Source organism: Micropterus dolomieu, linkage group LG12, assembly GCF_021292245.1.
Source record: "Micropterus dolomieu isolate WLL.071019.BEF.003 ecotype Adirondacks linkage group LG12, ASM2129224v1, whole genome shotgun sequence".
NCBI classification, from domain to species: domain Eukaryota; kingdom Metazoa; phylum Chordata; class Actinopteri; order Centrarchiformes; family Centrarchidae; genus Micropterus; species Micropterus dolomieu.
The window spans coordinates 19,794,730-19,815,084 of NC_060161.1; the positions used below are offsets into that span (position 1 = coordinate 19,794,730).

Consider the following 20,355-nt stretch of genomic DNA (forward strand, 5'->3'; position numbering starts at 1 on the left):
CAACTTATCCTAGTCCCACAACCCATCCTTTTCGGTCCCCCCCCCCCCCCACCAGGTTCCAGCCTTTATGCTAAGCTAAACTAAGCTTTGATTAAACTGACTGAAATCTGTGCCAATTGTACGGTTTAGCAACAGGACGTGTTGTATTCAGTCAGAACTGGAGAAAGGAACAAGGGGGCAACAAACATTTTTGCTACAAAATATATCTAAATACATGTGAATCACTTTAATGAGAGAAAACCAAAGTGCAGCTGTAGATGTGGAGTGTGTTTTATGGAAGGGGAGGTCAGATTTTAAGCAGCGTTGTGTGCATGTTGACAGTAAAAATCAAGTGTTAATGACGAGCTGAGAGGGTAAAAACCTCTAAATGAGCTCTGAGAAGAGAGACAATCAGACAAAGACAATGTGAAAGTTTGGTTCAGCTTCATTCAAATACACATCTTAACTCGCACACACACACGCGCGCGCATACAGTCTTCCAAAATATGCCAGAAACCAACAACAATAACAACAAAAAAATCCCACACAGTTTAAAAAAATAGCGAAAAGTTCTTTGTACAGTTACACATAACAACTGTTAACCCTGACGTACGGCATTCACTCCCAAACATAAGGTTAAAAGCATCAAGCTACAGTGGGTGCTTTTATAAAAACGCATGATCACAGTAGTTAAAATAAAACGGCTCCTTTCTTTTTAAATAAATAAAACAGTTGTGACCTTCATTACAAACAAACTTCCATGTCTTTTGATTCATCATGATTGAAAAAGGAAACCTCCAGTAAGTCGACTACAGCAGCTGTTTTTGCTCCCAGCTCTGACATAAATAAAAAGGGGATCTACAAACACCTGTGGGTGAAAGACCTCCTGAACACACACACACACACACACACACACACGCACACACACACACACACACGACTGGAGAGGTGAGCCAATGAGAAATCTCCTTGTTAAAAACCACAGGAAATGAACCTTAAAAGATTTCACTGTTTACAAACTCTAATTGCACAGCAAAACTCCGCTCGTTTTTTTAGGAGCTTAAAAAAAATCCAAGATTTAGCTGTCGTTACTTGGATACACGACCACCACCTCCCTGAAAGCGTCTTGCTTCAGGTGTCCAAGGAGATTTGCCCTACGCTCTGATTCGGCACACTCTGAGGACTTTAAACATTTCTGATGTACTGCAGCGAGGTGACACATTTTCAGGAGTAGTTTTTGAAATGTTTCAGCGAGAGGCAGAGTGGGATAGCAAAACTGTGAAGAGAGCACGCAATGTTCTGTTTTTCCCCTCTCTCTTTTTTGAGGGGAGGAGGAGGAGGTACTAAGAAGAAAAGACAGATAAGAAACAAAAGAAGAGATAATTCTCCCAGAATTCATTGTGGCTGGTTGTGGGAGGACGGTACAGGTACAAGGAGTTTACAGAGAAAGAGAGGCAAAGGGAGACTAACAAGAAGAGGAGGAGTGAAGAAGGCGAGCAGCAATTTGATAAGAGATTTGTTTTGTCTCTCATCATCTACTTTACAGACTTTTTTTTTTTTTTTTTTTTTTTTTTTTTTGTCCCTCCAGGTGAGGCGGCTTCAGAACTTCTTGGGACCCCAGGCGGACGCTTGCTTCGGTGCCACACCTGTCCCAAACGTGGGGAAATCCTCCGCACTGCTCATGTCGGGAGCCTGAAACAAACAGATGCAAAGTGTTTGATACGCTGCACAAATAACGTGGATTCAAGGCAACAGGCTAAATGTACAAAATATAAAGTGTGTCTCTCTGAAAGTTGCAGCTATATACACATTTAAAACTCCTCTAACCCATCTGCAGATAGTGGTCTCTATCTGTAAATCTAAATCAGTTGAAAAGAGGAGATATGCGTTATATTTCTACATTCATAAATGAGTGTAAGGTAAAAATCAGCACATCCAACCTTGTTCCCTGCTGCGTTCCAGGGGGCGTCCCGCACCACAAAGCCCTTAGCTGGACCTCCGCTGCCATCATCCAGTCCTCCTGCTCCCCCTCCCCCTCCGTAGCGAGATGGAGGCTTCATGTACGCTGCCAAGGTTTCCGTCTCGGTCACGCTGAGCATCTGAGAGCGGAGGAGAAAGGAGGGAGGGGAGGGGAGGGGAAAAACTGCTCTTCAAACAACCCAATGAACCTTTTGTTTTGAACTTCGCTTCCTTTTGCTCCACCCTGCTGTTGCTGGGGTCTTTTTGTGTATTTGTATTTAACATGTTCACATTTCAGGTGCTTATATAATCACTTTTATTTAAAAAGAAAAAGGATGACCACACTAAGCACTGCTAATGTTTACTGTTGTCTTGAAAAAGTGCAGTAGAAACTTTGGCTACTCGGAGTAGAAACACAATTTCTATCTATCGTGGAACATGTGTGACTACTACTACGTCTTTGTGAACTCACATATTCCTCCTCCAGGTTGAGCAGGTGGTCGATGGCGTTGTCGACAGTCTCAGGAAGGCCCGTCACCGTCACTTTGTCGGGCTCGTCGGAGCCCGGCTGAGGGAACCGGATATCCACCTGAACACACGAACAACAGGTGAAAATCAAACAAGATACGATACAGAACAGAATGTGAACTTTTCTCCCCTGTATTCAGAGTAAAGATTAAACTGTGAACACACACACAGAGCCTAACGAATCTGACCTTGAACTCCTCCATCAGCTTGCGGATAGCTTTGCCACGCGCTCCGATGATGCGAGCGTGGGTCCTCGGGTCCAGATGCACATCATGGCTCACCATGTCCTGCAACTCGGCCACCAGCTGCTGGATGGCCTGACGCGCCTCCTCTACGTTACGCTCGTACCCGGAGATCACGATCAGATCCTGGGAACGGGGGGAGTCCAGGATGGGAAAAAAAATAAAAAAATTCAGGAACATGTACATTTCACAAAAATAGGTTAAAAGAGGATAAAGCCGTTTGAATTGGAAAGTGCCCATTAAGAGCTGAAGATGAAGCCAGTTATTAATGAGAAAATACATTTAAAACATATTTTAAATGACTTTGTGGCAACATGTCATTTTTATCAACATAACAGCCTTAACACAAATAAACACACCTGCTGCTCGTCTCCTTTGTCGGGGAACTGGATGCTGACGTCGTGGTCCTTCCTGATCTGAGAAATGACCGCTCCCTTGCGGCCGATGATCTTGGGATGAAACTTTGGATCCACAGACATGGTTACCTTGAAACTGCGCAGGGCCTGAGAAGTAGAAGCGGCAGCAGAGACCTTAAATATCTTCAAATATCTTTACAATGTATGGAATGGCAATTAACATTTTTCATGTCGAATAATGAACACTGAACGCTCTCAAGATTGAACTATCATGAAGTCCCTTCAGGAGCTGGTGTTACTCCAGTTTTGTCTGACAAGAAATACAACAGTAGAACAACACTTTAACTGCCAACATACCGAGCGAGTAATAAGGAGACGTAATGCACTATAGTTTTACAGATATGTACCCTGTCCTCCTGCTCGGCCTGCAGTTCTTTGACCCTCTCCAGCAGGCCCTGTTTGGCTCGCTCCGCGTTCGCCGCCAGGCCCGTCACCTTGATCACATCCAGCTGCTTCTCTGGCTGCGGCACCCAGATGTTCACCTGTGAAACCACACACAGACAACATGCAAGTAAATGTACCCCAATAACCAGGCATGTTTAAAACAGCTTTTCTCACTGTATCACCGATCTGAGCAGAAGACAGAGAGCCACAGAGTGCACGCTAACCTCGTACTCCTCCATCATCTTCCTGATCCCACTGCCCTTCTGGCCGATGATGTAGCGATGCAGCTCGTAAGACACTTCGACATCCTCCGTTATGGGCACCAACGCCTGAGGGAAGAAGGAGTGACTCGATAATTAATGAGGAAAAAAAAGAATAGACAGAATCATGTCTGTAGGAAGGAAGACGGTGCCTACCAGAAGGGCGGCTTTAGCCAGTTCACACCTCTCTGCACGCCCAGCGATGGTGATGATGTCACACTTGCGGGGGATAAACTCCGCCTCCGGACTGACCTCACCATTTTCCTGTGGTGGAGCATCCTGACCTGTAATATTACCGCAGATAATGGATTGAAAAGCCAGTCTTTGGCTCGCCTGTTTCCCACATAAACATATAATTTTGGGCACAATTCCAATTTCAGTTACAGAGAAATTAACTTGTTATTATAAGATCCTAATCTAAATTAATATAACTTTGATAAATCCATAATGTGACATTAGATGTTATAATACCTGCACTCGGAGAGCAATACTTGTAAAGATTTGCTTTTATGCAACATGTTAACAACAGTATTAGTATTACTGAAGAGCTGCAGGTGCACTTCTCTTGTGTGTTATATGTTTTGGACCTGCAGCACTGTCGTCTCTCTCGGGGAACTTGATTTGGACCTCGTGCTCCCTGGTGATGTGCTGGATGCGACAGCCTTTAGGCCCCATGATGGCACGGTGGTAGCGCTGAGGGATGGCCACCTCCACGCTCACCTGGGACTCCTGCTCGAGCAAACACACATCACGCTTGATATGACACGTTTGCTGCTCTGAAAAGTTACATTACCTAAAAAAAATGAATTTGTCTAGATGTTGAGTCCTTGAAGACAAAACTAAAAACAGGAGGTAGGACCTCCTGATCTTGCCTGAAATAACTGCAGCTACTAGTGGCAACATTTTAGTGACAAACCACAAGAATTAGATTGAGGTCCTGTGATTTAGTGGCTGACTGACCTGAACACAGATATTGAGGTCTTCTCTAAAACATATTTTTTGAGGGCAAAATTGATCAAAATGATAATATACAGAAAACATATCGTAATGACCTGAATTTCACTCTGTATAGTTTCTTTATTTCTCAAATGTCTCTCACCAGGTCCTCAATGATCTCCTGGATGCGTTTCTTGGCTGCCTCCACACAGTCCTTGGCTCCCTTCAGAGTGACCCGCTGACTATTGGCTCCCGTACGGGGGAAGCTCACCGCTACTCCACCGTACTCCTCTGCCAGCTCCCGCAGCACCTGGCCTCTCCGACACACAAAGTGGCGGTGGTGGCGAACATCTACGACCATGCTGTCCTCCACCACGTCATCCTGGAGAGGGAGACAACAGGCGTGTAGCAAGTGGAGGGTAGAGAAAGGGGCTACCTATGAATATGACAGTTTTTCAAAATATCTTTCCCTTTTTTTATTTACAGAAGTTTAGGCAATTTGTATTTCTTCTTCTTCTGTTTTTTACTTTGCTATTGCTGAATTACTGTGTAAATAAATTTAAAATAAAATACAACCAGAGAAATATTTTGAAGTATTAGTGTAGTATAGGTAGGGATAATTGTACTTAATATAGAAAGCTGAGATAGTAAACCAACCAATAAAAGAGATGATTGAAAAGGAAAACAAAAAAGACTTAAAAGGTAAAAAGACTTAAAACTAAACTTAAAACTAACTGCAAGATAAGATGAATATGTCATTTTACTATCAGATAAATGCAGTGTAGTGATTACCAGGTTTTTGACCAGACTTTCCAGCTCCTTCTGGGCCTGACGTACGGCTTCCTCCTTCCCTACGATGGTGATCAGTTCCTGCTCGGTGTCGTCCGGTGACGGGAAGATGATGCGCGCCCCCGTCCTGTCCCGCACACGTCGAATATTGGCTCCACCGCGGCCGATCAGGAATTTATGGTACTCTGGTTTGGCCTGCAGCTCAACTGTGAAGTTGTTGACTTGCTGAAAAGGGCAGGAAGGAAGAAAAGAAAGTAAAGAGCACAGGAAAGGGATGTAAGAATATGCCCCCTCCTTCCCTCCTTTCTACAGTAACTCACTTCTTTAAACTTTGCCCACCCACCTTCTCCTCGGCCAGCTGCAGCAGCTGTTTCTTAGCCTTCTCCACCTCGCCGGCGGGCCCTCTGATTGTGACCTTGTCTGAGCCGGAGCCCTCGGAGGGGAAATGGATGTGGACACCGCCGCAGTCTTCCATGATGGAGCGCACGAGGCAGCCCTTGGAGCCGATCAGAGAGTTGTGCAGCTTGGCGGGGATGGTGACCTCCATCTCCTTAATGTTGGCCTGAAGGGATGAAGAGAGAAACGAGAGCCATGGAGATGTTGTGATGCAGCTACAGTTACAGCATTTTTGTCCTTTGCCTAATCCCTCCTTTGATTATACTGGAATCAAACTATTGAGCATTTCATGCTCAATAGTTAAACTTTGAATTAAGTCATTTTTTCCACCTTTTAAAAAAAGCATATCATCATTATTATTATTTGGACATTTTTCTTTCTTTATTAGGTAGAAAGAGCAGAGACATGACAGGAAATAAGGGAGAAAGAGATGCAACAAAGGTCCCTGGTTAAAGTAACCATATCTCATGGTGTTCCTCAGCAGATATAAGCTGCTCAGTTGTCAAGACGTTTCATACTGCCCTGTGATGACGACCAGACCATTTCCATCTGATGAGGAAGAAGGCAAGATACGGCTGAAAACTCATGCATCTAGCAACAAATGACGTTGAGGTTGACGTCTCTCACCAGCTCTCTCTGGATGGCGAGGATTCGTTCCCTGGCTGCCTCACAGTTGCTCTTCTTGCCCGTGATGACGATCATCTCAGAGTTACTGTTCTCTGTCGGCAGGTCGATCTTAGTGTTCGTCTCTTCACGGATCTGGTGGCATGAACATCATCTGTTATTAACATAATGTAACATAACAATATGGCTAAAACACCTGCTTAAAACAGTTTTCAACGTTGGAATCAGACATGATAATTTTCAGTGTCTCACCTTTTTGATGTTGGCGCCACCCTTACCAATTATGTTTTTGTGAAACTGCTTAAAGATGGGAACGGAGAGCGAGAAGCTATTCTCAATCTACGACAAGAAAGAAAGCTGCTGTGAGGTCAAGCGTAGAGAGACGGAGACAGATCAAGAGACACTGGTAGAAAACGGTCGCTCGTACCAGGTCGGCAATGATTTTCTGGAGGAACTTGGCACACTTCTCCACCTCGTTTTTCGGCCCTCTCAGCTGGACAATGTCACTCTTCTGAGATGGGTCGGGGAAATTTATAATGACCTGGAAATAGATGAGGTAATACTCGTAAAATTAAGTTAGACCTGGATAAAAAAACAAATTAACATTGATGAATAGGCGAGCTAAAGAGCAGTAAGGGTCACCTCAGGGAACTTATCTCGAACTTCTTTGATCTTTTCTCCCTTCTGGCCAATGATTGTCCGATGGAACTTCTGGTCCACGATCAGGTCTTTGGTGCGCTCGTTTTCCTGGAAATGTAAAAAAGTGTGGGCAGGACACTTAAGAGTCTGTGTACGGAGATTTCTTTTTTTTGCTTTATGCCGACCATTAGAATGAATGAATGAACCAACCTAAACTTTGACCCCATTCTCACCATTCTCTGGACCATTTCAATGAGCTCTCTGCGTGCCAGCTGGACTCCTTTAGGGTCTCCCTCGATCCGGACCAGGCCGCTTCGTTCAGAGTCCTGGGGGATTCGTACCGACACTTTGTACTGCTCCTTGATCCGATTGACTGTAGCGAGGGTGAAGAAAAGCGACGGTTGGATAATGTGACAGAACGTTTTTCCACCAACATCTTCTGAGGATCAAGACACTAACCCCTGTAGGCCTGAAAGGTCGCTGTAAATAGTATGTAGGTTCATCTGTCATGGAGCCAACTTTAAGGCATTTTAAATTAGCAGTAGAAAAGTCTTAACGGTGGGGTACGCAATTCTGGAGACAGCTAATCCAATACACTTCTTGTCAATTTCAGTGAATATCTCCTCACGGTCCGCGAGCTGTCCGTTCAGTGCACACGCTGAAAAAAAACCCCTGGTGTTTATACGTAGCACTGGCTCTGTAAATGGGAAACAAATAAAGGCAATCGGCACAACATGTGACATTTGTGCTCGTGCTCAGGACAAGGAGCAGTAAGAACAAAAGGGTAAATCCGGCACATGTTAACACAGATGGAGAGATGGCCAAGAAACAGCCAAAAGAGGAGAAGATCAGAAGAACACAGATTGAAAAAGAAGAGCCCCGTTAATATCACTGAGGTGGAGAGTCCTCCGAGAGAGGCTGTTGTGCTTGACAGGAACCGAGGCAGACCACAGCCTCTGTGCGCCATGACGGCTGAAGCTCTTTACAGCCACCTTTCAAGCCCTTCAGACTTTATTACCGCAGATGTTAAATGTCTTAAAGTTGATTTTAGTGCATGCCAGATTGCTTGTCAGAAGCGCAGAGTCATAATATGATCACTACAATAGACACACGACATAAGTATGCCACAAAATATGATCATAGTGCTGTTGTGGAAACCAGTTTAACACTTAACACTCTGTATGACTCCATCAGTGGACAACCACACGAGTAATCTGCACAAGATGCTAAAACAGGAACAACATGGCCATCTGGTGGATGATTTTCTCTGAAGCGCTTCATCCTATCATCAAGTTCACATATTTAAAAATGGCTGGTCCCCCTGGCATTTGAACTCTGAACCCCAGCAGCGTTGATGTCCCAGTTTTTTCTGTTGCGATCAGCAGAGCAGAAGTGTACTCACTGTTGGCTCCGTTCTTTCCAATGAGGTGTCTGTGGAAACGCTGGTCTATGATGACTTCAGTGTAGTCCATCCTCACCAGCTGCACACAGAGATTTCAGATTTGTCACTGACCTACAGTGCTGAACCCCATCAAATACATATCTATTTATTATTCCTTTTTCTGAAATCTCTCAGCTTTCCCACGTCTCTTTATTCTAAGAGTGAAGAGCCTCTGATACAACACTGCTTCATGGCATTTCGGGTGAAAATGTTACAACTACTTTGAATTAAATGAGAAATAAGAATTCAGAGCTTTTGACTGTGTTATGAGCCTTTGAAGATCACTAATTGCCTTTTTTATTAAGGCAATTAGTGATTAACACCAATCACCTTTTTGTAATACACATCACATGTAGGGCTGCAACTAACATTTTATTATTGATTAATCTGTGAAAGCATTTTTTCTATTAACTGATGGTTTAGTCTATAAAACAGTAAAAAATGCCAACCCCAATTTCGAACAGTCCACGTTTGTTTCGTCTGACGGTTCAAAACACTAAGAATAGGTTTACAATTATATACAAGCAGTAAATCCTCACGTTGAAACAGATCTAAAAATGCCAAACACCATCTAGTGTTTGGCATTTTTACTTGGAAATACACTTAACTGATTGTCAAAATAGTTGCTGATTAATTTTCTGTCAATTGCCCAATCAATTAGTTGACTAATGGTTTCAGCTCTACTTGATTAATAATCCTGTACAGTTTTACCATTTTTACATCAATATTCTTCCCCGAGATTCTTCACCCCATTTTACAGTCAACCACATTTTTAATGGAAAAACTAAATTCTCACTGTTATTGTCAGATCTGTTATTGTATCTTTGGTAAATGTGTCGGGAGAGTGCGCTGTGTTTGTGGCACAAGTTGTTGATAAAGATTCTGCATCTTATTAACAGAAACGTGATAATTTCACAGAGCAGCTACACTGAGACACAGCTCAGATGTAGTGCGGGTTTTTACACTTTCTACTGAGTGAGTACTCACCAGGTCCTTGATGATCTCTTGTATCTGAGCCTGAGCCTGTTCCACCTCCTCCGTTGGCCCCTCCAGACTGATGCGCTCCTCACCGTCCGTAAACTCTATGTGAACCTACACAAACATGATATTACTGTTCACCACTCTCTGTTGATGTGAATGATTTAAGATCCCACTCACTGCCACTGGAGAACGCCCTTTATCCTACACGCTCAAAGTGTTCTGTCATATTGTAGAAGCAGAAAGTGTGTTTCATCTCTCCTCTTACCCGTGGTAGCTGCTGTGTGATCCGCCCGATGTTCTGTCCTTTCTTGCCGATGATGAAGCGATGCAGCCAGGCCGGAGCGGTCACCTCCATCACCATCACACTCTTCGCCTGCACAGGAACAAAAGGCTTACAAGTTAAAATCTCTCTGGCTCAAAATAAATGCTTACAGACTGATTCACCAACAATAAATAAATGGCTGGAAAGTAAAGCTGCACTAACAAATATTTTATATTATCAATGGATCATTGTTTTAGTTTTACAGCCCACAACTTTACTGTTTTGCTTCATTCTCACCGCTCTCATCAGCTGGTTTTAACTAAAGTGCTCTGATAAACCTACTACACACCACCTACTTAGCACCAAACAGTCAGACACAGTTAGCGACTAGCTCATGACCCTAGTGGAGCATTTAGCAGCTAAAGTGCCAGATATGAACAAATGAAAGCTTTTGTTTCTCTCTGTCTGCGTGACGTGTAAATAAGCAACTGCCTTTGCCATATCAACTTCATGAGGTGAAAAGTTTTCAGCTTTTTCTGCTGCACCCGATATAAGTCCATAAGATGAAAACACAAACTACTAATAATATTGAGAAATTATCTATGCATTAGATTGTGGACTAAATGGACACTACATCTGTTTAAATGGTGGAATATCGTGCTTCTTCCACGCTCCTGTGTACCTTACTTATTTTCCTTTTTGTATGCTGCATGCGTCGACAATTACAAGCTCGTTTATGCACCCAAAGATTTTAATGTACCTGCCTTTCAATAATTGGGATGTGATCGTGCCTGTTAAGATTGTACTACATGCAATGGCGACTGAAACTTAGAGGATCATGTTGAAGTTGGAGCTGATCGATGTCGAACAGCAGTTACTTTTTACTAAAACGCAGAAATGAGAGAACGTGTATGTACGACCCTTGAAATGCTTGAGGCAGGACAAGACGCAAATGCGTAGGAAGAAATGCGATGCTAGCAAGCCGATCAATCACAGTTCTTGCGGTCTGCATCGCTGTGACGTGTAGTTACATTTTTGGGGAGGTGCGTGTCAGGCTACAGCGTAGATCCAACACAGAAGTATAAATGAACCTTTTCTCATGGATTTTCAACCTCCCCTCTCCCCCTTACCTTTGCGTACACCTGTGTGAGCGCCGGCCCCAGCTTGTCAGGCTCCCCCCTGAGGATGATGGTTTCTGAGCCAGAGTCCAGAGGAGGCATCTCCACAGACACCCCCGTGGCCTCCAGGATCTCCTGCAGGGTGTTGCCCTTTGGACCTATGATGTACTTATGCTGAGACTTCTTCACCTCCACAGAGATGGTAGTGGTCTTCCTCTTCTGCAGGGCGGAAAGCGAGAGGATTAGAATGAGTGAGCAGCCCGGAAAACACAACGGTGGTGAAAGGACGGACAGCAGGAGGAAGTGGTGCAATTGAGGCGCACAGTGAGGGATGGATGGTAAAAAACAGGTGACAGAAAGAGGAATGAAAGACAGGAAACAGGAAGGACTGAGGCACAGTAAGACAAGTTAGAGACTGAAAGCGAGAACAGAGAAAACATGTGTTTTTTTCCTCTCATACATATGCACTAAATGACATTAGCATTCTTATCCTGTTGTTCGCTGGTGAAATCCAATTTTCTCTGCACATAATCTCCGGCTTGCCTATCATCAGCGTCCATCTAGCGCACACACACACACACACACACACACACACACACACACACACACACACACACACTCTCCGTGCTGCCGCCATCCATCCGTCTTTTCCTGTAAACGTCTGTAGAGAATGTGTAAATTTCTGTGCGGTAGAAAATACAACACCACCACTGTTGAACACAATGATAAAACCTCCTCATTCCAAAAACACACCGTTTTTCTGACTCTACCATACTTTTTTTTTTTAATTACAGAAGAGGTTTAAGGAGGTAGAGAGTAAACAAGTGGTTAAAGGGAGACTGCGGTGAAAACAAAGAACCACAAAGTTAACATCTGCAGTCACGTGTGTGTCCTGCCATAAAGCCTTTAACTAAACCCATATCTGCTCGCTCACAGCAAGTCATTCTGGGTAACAGCAATACCTGAATGTCTAAAATGTGAACGTAAGTCAGAACAAGAGCAGTTAGGAAAGACTGGTCCCTGTCCATGATTCAATTTTCTTGTGTTGCTGTTTGTTTTGCTTTTTAGTTTCTTTCTATGCTTACTTTGATATTTGTGTGCGTTCTTAATTTACAATCCCTTGAAATTTTGATGAAAATTACAAAAACTGATCAAATAATCATCAGTAGTGTTAGAATGAAAATATTTTTTAAACTGATTGACACAAACATGTTGGAAAGAAAAAGAAAAGTTTACGAAACTAAAAGAACTTGAGGAAATGCAAAATAACAGAAATAACAAAGCATATAGACAATGAGCATAGTGAGCACAGAGAAATCATCATTTTTACAGTTGACTGCAGAGAAAGAGACAGAGCAAACAAGGGCATTTAACAAACTTTCCCAGCGGAATCAAACTGTGAACGCCGCAGTTAAATGGTTAAACTCAGTTAGAATGAAGATACGTGAGCTCTACAAAACCTTTTGAACAGACGCACCTTGTCATCGTAGATGGCTCGGATGCGGCTGAGCGCCAGGGCGACAGCCTCCTTCTCCCCGGTGATGACGATCTCGTCCTTGGGCAGACTGGGCGGTGGGATGCTGATGCGAGCGCCCGTCTCCTGGCTCAGCTCCTGCACTAGCCGGTTGTGAGCGCCGGCGATAAAGGGGTGGAAAGCCTTCTCCAGGGACAGACGCTCCACAGCACGCTTGTCCTGGTGAGCGTGACGACGAGGAGGAGGCGGCGGCGGCGGCGGCCATGGTTAGGATTAATAAAGTATCAAAAAGAAATTCGATACATAAATCAGTGAGTTTAACTAGCATCTATAAAGACACAATTATAGTCTTCAGCTCTTAATGGCGGAGTCACAGAGTTATTAGTATTTACTCACTCGTTAGTCTGTTGCAATTCTGATTAACCCTCAACCACGTTAGCTTTCAGGCCGACATTTCTAAAGATCACGTCACAAATTCAACACCACGGCTGACCTGTTCAGCAGAGATCAGAAGTATTTCGTGGCGAGCCTTCTCGATGCCCTCCTTGGTGCCAGTGATGCGGATGTTGGCGCTGGGGTCGTCCGGACGCGGAATAGCAATCTTGGTGGCGGTCTTCAGCTCCAGCTCCTGCAGCTTCTCACCGTTTTTACCAATGACAAAACGATGGTGCTCCTTGGGGATGGCAACCGTAGCTGAGGCCTAAAGGAGCAGGAGGACGTTTTAAATTTGCATTGATCCACAATAGAGAAATGGCAGCGCATCATTGGATCGGGGCACATTATTTTGCATGAGCTGACTTCATTAGCGTCATACAGAGCTCTCTCAGGAGTTCAGATTCAGATATATTCACTAAAATCCACAATTGTTGATGGGACACCTTCAGTTTCTACATTTGTATGCTATGAGAGAGGGGAATATTAGTTTTATAGTTTCACAGTAACTGGATGAAACTTAAGTAAAGTAATAATGAAAAGTTTTCAGTAGGTAAACAACATCAAAAGCATTCAACCTTGCGAAGAGGACAAAGTGTTTTTCTGCACTATTGTATCAATAACTGCAACTCAGCTAAACAGGTGGACCTCAGTGCACCAACTGAAGTGGAAATCAGCATGTTTGCTGCTGAAGCCCAGAAAGGCCACCCTTGGGAGCGGACGGTCATTTTTCAGCTCAACTTCTTGTCCTAAAGTGGCGTGCCTGCACAGAAGCTGCGGCTTGAAGTAAATGTCCCTGCGTTATCTTCTAAAATAAACCACTGTTGTGATATTTTGTGAGGATGGAAAATCAACCAATACCTATAAAAGTAACAGATTGTAACATTAAAACGTCGCTGGTCCCGTTTATCAGTTTAAGAGGTGCAATCTGTCATCCACTGGTATTTTTCCATGGTATTCACGATCAAGACAAAAAAAAAACCCTGGTGAAACGCTTCCTTTCAGTCACGAAAAGATAGACGTTCCTAAATACAGGAATGTGTAATCCAGTAAAGCACAACATTATTCAAAACCAGCAGACAATGTGCCAATTTGTTGTTTCACAGAGAAAGAAGTTGCAACGGGCATTTTTAAAGCGGCTAAATTACAGTATGATGGTAATAATCTCACGACTGACTACAATTGTGCAAATTAAAGCAACAACTTACATTCATTTTATTCAGCATCTTGGGAAAATTCAACTTGCTGCAATGGTAATTCAACTCTAATTTGCAGCAATGGTCTTGACCAACACATGACGCATTTGATTAATACTTACATTCCATGATTATATTAATGAATGTTTTCTTTTGTTACTGGTTATTTATGCTTCACACATTCCTGCTTTTTACATATTACAGTATTAACTCACCACACAAGGAGGGGCCATGTTCCTTTAGGAGTGTAAAATAATGGTTATATTTAAAACAATTTAATTCCCTTTATTATGTTAGGATACAGTAACACATTTTTTTCTACTTAATCTTTATTAAGTCAAAAAAGACAAGTCAAGAAAACCCTGCTGCCATGCACTCAGTGTCCCACAGTCCAAAGGTTTGGACATCAAACACACTATGGCTAAACAACTTTACCTGCGTCTGTAGGCGAGCTACGATCTCCTTGCGAGCCTTCATGACAGAGTCCAGTTTGCCGGTGACCATGATGGACAGGCCCTGGTCTTTGGCCAGGGACAGCTCAATGTGGGCCCCCGTCCGTTGCATGATGTCCAAGCACACTTTGGCCTCCTCCCCCTCCCCAAACTGGCTGTTGTCTTTGTAGCGACGCTCCTCCAGGGGCACATGGAACACCTACGTTACAGGGAAAGTGTCTCATTTGATTATTGTTTACGATAACCAGTAGGGCTGAACAATTAATTGCATTTGCGATATTATCGCGATGTGATAAAAAGAGATCTTCTAAATCGCAAAGGCTGCGATTACACTCACATGACACACAAGAGTAAAGCAGTCTGCAGACGAAGCAAACTGAGTATTTTTTGTTTGCTTACTGGGATACAGAAAGGTGGACTCTTAGTAGATTAGAACTGAGATAAGGACTCATTAATTGGTGGTTGAACTGTATTGTTTTGTATTAAGCTCTTACTGTATAACACACTGTGGTGAACTTAGTTCTTGTGATCTCTAGGTAGGCCGACCTGATGATATTAGACCTATATCATATACATTTAATGCCATGACTTGACTCTCAAATTATCTTTCTCATATTATTAAAATTTGATATTTCTTCTCCACCATAGCTCATAATAATCATTTGTGCAATTCATGCATCACCAAATTTCATCATAACACAGGCCTGACCTACAAGAAAGAACAGTGTGTGTTTAATCTAGCTAATATTGTGTTGGTGATACTATACACTGATTTACTGCTTGTCCGTTTTGAATAATACAGGAGGTAAAGGGCTTAAAAATTAATCGCATTTTAAATCGCAATATTGGAATAAAAAAAAATAATAATTTAAATCGCAATTAGATTATTTTCCCAAATCGCTCAGCCCTAATAACAAGTGCATCTTATTAACCAGCTCTACTGCTGTTTTAGTTATGGTCAGAAAAATATTTAAAGAGCAGAGGAATGAACGACATCAAGTGTTTTACTTTCATTCTTATCTTTTGCATGAAGGATAAACATTAAAGTCAAAATAATATGTAAATTATTGTTCACATGCAAACTTTCTTCTTTCTTTAATGTGTTCACTCATTACATTTGTATGTTTATACAGTCAGTGGCTGCCTGACCTGGGTGATGACAGAGGCTTTGATGGGCCTGATCTTGCTCCCCCACGCTGCAGCCGGCTCCCCGGCCTTCTCCCCTGGTGCCCCCTTCTCTGGCAGCGGAGGGAAGGCCTCCAGGTAGGTGGGGATGTAGGCCTCATCCTCCGGGACGCAGCCTGCCCCGGAGAGACGAAAATAAATAAGGCAAGGATGAAGGTAAGGATGGAGGAAGAAAACAGCAAGCATGTATGGATGTATAGGAGGAGGATTATTTAAAAGGGAAGGACGGATAATATGTATTGCAACTCAAAAATCACAAGGGTTAGGTATCAAGTATGATGTACAGTACAAGAAAACAGAGAATACACAGCAAAGCAGGAGAAAATCTAAATATGTTTACCTGATCTCTCGGGCTAATAAGTGTCTAACTAGCTTGGGCTACCGGGGCGAGACCCATCTAACAAAAGTAAATACAGGTAAGTAGATGACAGCCCGATGTTACCTGTAAGGTCCTGGTCCTTAAGGCCACTGCGATGCTCCGCAAAACTCTCCGGGGTCAACACTGCAACTGAGCTCATTGTTCAAGACTTATTCCGCTGTTCCACTAAGACAGACAGGTGGGGAAGGACGGAGTGCAAAAAAAATATGAATAAATCAAAAACTATAATGTCCGAGGAGGAAATTAGTTGCTGTGTCTGCATGAAATTTCATATTCATAAAGTACTAACTCTATAATCCAAAAGCAAAAAGCCATCAGGAATACAGAGGCAGTTTCAAACTGCTTCTGTTACATTGTTCCTCTCCCCTCCCTCGAATGCACTGTTGTATTCTAAGATTGCTTTCCACAAGCCCCAGCAGATTAAGGCTGCCTCTGTGGCATTGCTACAGTGCACCGATGCTGCACGTTACACCTGAGATGCTCCAATTAACACTTTACAAGCCTCAGACAAACACACGGTGCCACAAAGCCTTAGAGACAGGGTTATCACAAGTCATAACACTGAGAGCTGTCCTCGACTAAAAACAAGTGTTGCTGGCATTCCTTGTGATTCACAATCACGGGATCTTGTCCAAGTCTTCCCCGGGCACTTTTACTTTTTTACCTACAAATCTGCTCCTCTGACTGTGCATGTTCTGCGAGCACAGAGAGGGGTCTTGTGATTTATGGAGGAAATTGCATTTTTATGGCCACAAACAGCTGGTGCAGCAATAAAATAAAAATCATTACAACGCTAAAACGTACACATTTACGAGAACCTGGTAAAAACTGTTCTCTAATTAACAGCTGATGGCAGAAATCAGCCTTCGTCTCTTCCTTGGTTTCTATTTTTAAGATAAAGTCATGTTCCGAAATAATAGTTGAGCTGTCTTAAATTATAGGCAACACTAATTTTGACGTAATATTTTTGCTTTGATTGTTTTTCCTCACGCATAAAAACAGGCATGCAAATCCATCCCCTCGCTGTGTGACACTTCTGGCTGAGCACAACAGTGACTTTGTGTTTCTTTCTTCGATCTGTGAAATGTTCCAGTAGGATTGTATCTCCTGAAATGTTACTATAGGCTCCCAGTGTTCAGATCATAACTGCCACGTGAAATCTGCTCATGCTGTTAAAGAAGCTGTAAACCCCCCTCTACAAGGCAGGAAAATGTAATTACACAAAAAAAAAGTACAATGTGCATCTCAAGGAGGAAGAAGCAAGTCTTTCGGGAAATATTTAATTGCAGTAAAACCAAGTTAAGAACTGATCAAGCAGACGTAGCTTAGTCTAACTGTAAAGTACAACGTGAGCCCAGGCTTACCTGCAAAAGGTCAATTGCCAGAGAGTCCGTCCAGTTAGCGGCTACCGTAGGCGCTTCAGTGTGAGTGTGTGTTTCAGCTCCTGGGTACACACAAGAAAGGGGAGAAAAACTAAAAGTGAACACAGGGAATCAAAAAGCTCTACAGCACGGAGGCTGGGTTAATTCTGTGAACACCCACACTGCACTGCACCTTATACTGGCTGGATCTGATTCACTCTCCTCGTCTCCCTTCCCCTCCTCTCCTCTCTCCACATGTCTCTGCCCATTGTCCTATTTTTACAGTTATACCAATTCAAATGTAACCACCAAATGTGAGTCTGTTCTGTGCTTTGTGAAACACAAGGTCCCTTTCTTTTTCTCTCACTCGATTTTTTAAGTTCAGCCCCTGGTGTCTGATACTGGGTTCACAGGGGAAAAATAACTCAACCCCACGGCAGTCGGATGGTCAGGTATTACAAACGCATGCTGTGCAGCCAAAGACTGTTGTAATATTCCCATTTCATGGACAGGTGCAGCCAAAAAATACATGCAGGTTTTAAATATTTTTCTCTGTGAAAACATCATACAGCCTCAGTGAAGAGCTTGAGAACAAGCCGACAGATAATCTATGTAACCCTGCCAAACAGTGTGGAATATGAGAAAGCTGCTTACAAAGTAACAAGGAGGATAACTGTATGTTAAAAGGAAATGGCAGAACGCAACTAAGTACATTTACTGAGGTATAGTACATGCATTTCCAGTTTAAGCTACTTTATACTTTACCTTACAACCTGTTGTAATGTGACAATAAATCTACCTTGTACCTCACTACATTTCAGAGGCTAATATTGTACTGTTTGCTCCATTTACGTTCACATCTACATGTATTTAACAGCAATAATTACTTTGCAGAAACAGACGCCATAATGAGCTTATATGATGCATCATAACAGATTAAACTACTCAACAGCAAACAGAGATGCTAAAATTAGCGCCTCCTAAACCAAATACTACAGTCAAAGGCTACTTACACATTAATGCAGCAATATTAATTAATGCACGTGTAATGTAATGTTACCATTCTCCCATATAATGAGTACTTTTACTTTTGAAATGTGAAAATGTATTTTGCTGTTAATGCTTAGGTACAATTTTGAACGAAGGACTTTTAATTGTTTTATTTTGACAATGTGGTATAGCTACGTGAGTAATTACTCTCAACACTTCTTCCACCATTTGTTAATGGGTTAATTAAGCAACTAACGTTACAGCCGCAACTCTCCTATTGCTAACAATCACATTAAAATGCAACAAAGCGAGACATGTGGAGAGAAACAAAGAGCACTTGGCTCTCTGCAGCATGGTAAAGCGTTAACTTTGCAGCGGCTGTGACTATAAACAACGCTTTGTTGCCAATTCTCTACAAATAAATAAGAAATATAGACAAATGAACCGTGCAGCGCGCAAGCTAACTCGTCGCATCTCTCCTCTAACATCTTTATCGCTAGCTTGAGGATGCCCTGCATGGCTGGTCCTGTTAGCATGAAGGCTAACATTAACCCTCTTCTCACGAACAAAAGCCAAGGGATTCAAACATTGTTTAGCCTGGCTGGCTAAGCTAACACACATCGCTGTGCTCCGACCTCAGCCTCGGGGTGATTAGCCGCAAGGACTTTCTGATAATCGGCTAAAAACAGCCAGGCGGACAGATAACCAGCTCCAGCTCGCTGTTAGCTCCGGGGGCGCCAACCTCGCTAACCCCGGCTGCTTCTCGTTTTATAGTCTAACCGGCTTTCTAGCTACCATGCCTACACGGTGACTTTCTCCACGGTGTTCACATTTAAATACAAAGTGTAATAAATACAGAAATCATACCTTTCAGAGAGAAAATATAGCAGAGGGTGTGTGTTTGACAGGTGAAGGTGTAAACACAGATGTGATTGGTCTAGGAGCATTTCCTCTGCCGGCGGAGCGATACAAACGTGCGCTGCGACTCACCTAGTATAAAGGAAATGCCGCAGTATCTTTGCGCAGCAGGAGCATCCAAGTTAAATAGATCCGCGCGATTGTGTCACTCTACTCACTCTATGGTGATATTCGGGTGTGAAAGAGCCAAAATGTGGTGTCCTGGGTGGTGGTAGATTAGTGAAAGAAGGTCTGAAGTTATCAGCCTCGGGAACTTACTCACGTACATCAAACTAACCGGGTCTACTTCTCATTCATAATAGCCTGTGTGCTCTAAAGGAGTCATCACACTTTTTCTGAAGTTATACGCAGCCTTGAGATTATGGAGCCCACTTTCACCACGAAAAATGAGAAATAGATGACAAATGACAAATTATAGAAAAAATATTGTTAAATGTTGGCTTTCTACTTCATGTTTTGTAATAAGTCAACAATTTTTGTTAAAGAAAAATGTATGATGAGATAGCAAATCAAGATTTGGACTTGCTATGTCAAATTGATGACACAGTTTTGGATTACTCAGTGAAAACGATGAGATAGTAAATCAAAAGTGTGACATACAAAGTCAAAGTGATAATAGTAAGTCAAAATATGATTTTGAGTCAAAATAATGAGATAGATTACTACGTTGAAATCTTCAAATTATAAATTTGAGTAAATCTATATTTTAAATTATAAGTTTCAAATTTGACTTGATGACTTGAGTATTTTAATGTTTATCATGTTACTTGTTTTTTCTGATCATGGCACAAACAGGCTTCCATAAGATGTAGATTTGCAGAACTATTCAAACTATTTTGACTCCTTGTGTGGCAGTGAAAACTATAAAACATTAAACTGTAATCTCTGAAGAATCCAGTTTCTCTAGTTTAATAGACACTTCACGCCTGTTCCAAAATAAGGCACTAGGTGGGAGTAGGACACCAAAGTGAAAACAGAGGGGAGGGGAGGGACGTTTGTAGCAGCCGTGCACCT

The 20,355-nt window shown here is 42.7% G+C and overlaps 1 protein-coding gene across 1 annotated transcript; it reads right to left on the minus strand.

Moving 5' to 3' along the window:
• Positions 1-406: 406 nt before the first annotated feature.
• hdlbpb (high density lipoprotein binding protein b) lies at positions 407-19,402 on the minus strand. Its single transcript, XM_046063744.1, has 28 exons — positions 19,291-19,402; positions 17,437-17,516; positions 16,136-16,237; positions 15,658-15,809; positions 14,492-14,707; positions 12,922-13,128; positions 12,432-12,647; positions 10,967-11,173; positions 9,840-9,947; positions 9,581-9,685; positions 8,555-8,633; positions 7,386-7,525; positions 7,156-7,260; positions 6,941-7,054; positions 6,766-6,852; positions 6,517-6,648; positions 5,837-6,055; positions 5,497-5,718; positions 4,868-5,086; positions 4,356-4,497; positions 3,925-4,052; positions 3,733-3,837; positions 3,472-3,606; positions 3,068-3,211; positions 2,655-2,834; positions 2,411-2,527; positions 1,920-2,078; positions 407-1,671 (listed from the first exon to the last, which is right to left on the minus strand). The coding sequence occupies exons 3-28, from the start codon at positions 16,209-16,211 to the stop codon at positions 1,579-1,581; spliced, it is 3,807 nt and encodes a 1,268-aa protein (XP_045919700.1). The 5' UTR covers positions 16,212-16,237; positions 17,437-17,516; positions 19,291-19,402; the 3' UTR covers positions 407-1,578.
• Positions 19,403-20,355: the final 953 nt, after the last annotated feature.

What these genes read in the sequence shown, in the direction of transcription:
- hdlbpb (XM_046063744.1), bottom strand. Translation starts at nt 16,211, where the DNA reads ATGAGCTCAGTTGCAGTGTTGACCCCGGAGAGTTTTGCGGAGCATCGC. An exon ending in TTCGAGATAAGTTCCCTGAG is followed by an intron (nt 7,055 to 7,155) that starts GTGACCCTTACT and finishes ATCTATTTCCAG; the next exon opens with GTCATTATAAATTTCCCCGA. An exon ending in AGATGATGGAGGAGTACGAG is followed by an intron (nt 3,607 to 3,732) that starts GTTAGCGTGCAC and finishes GTGGTTTCACAG; the next exon opens with GTGAACATCTGGGTGCCGCA.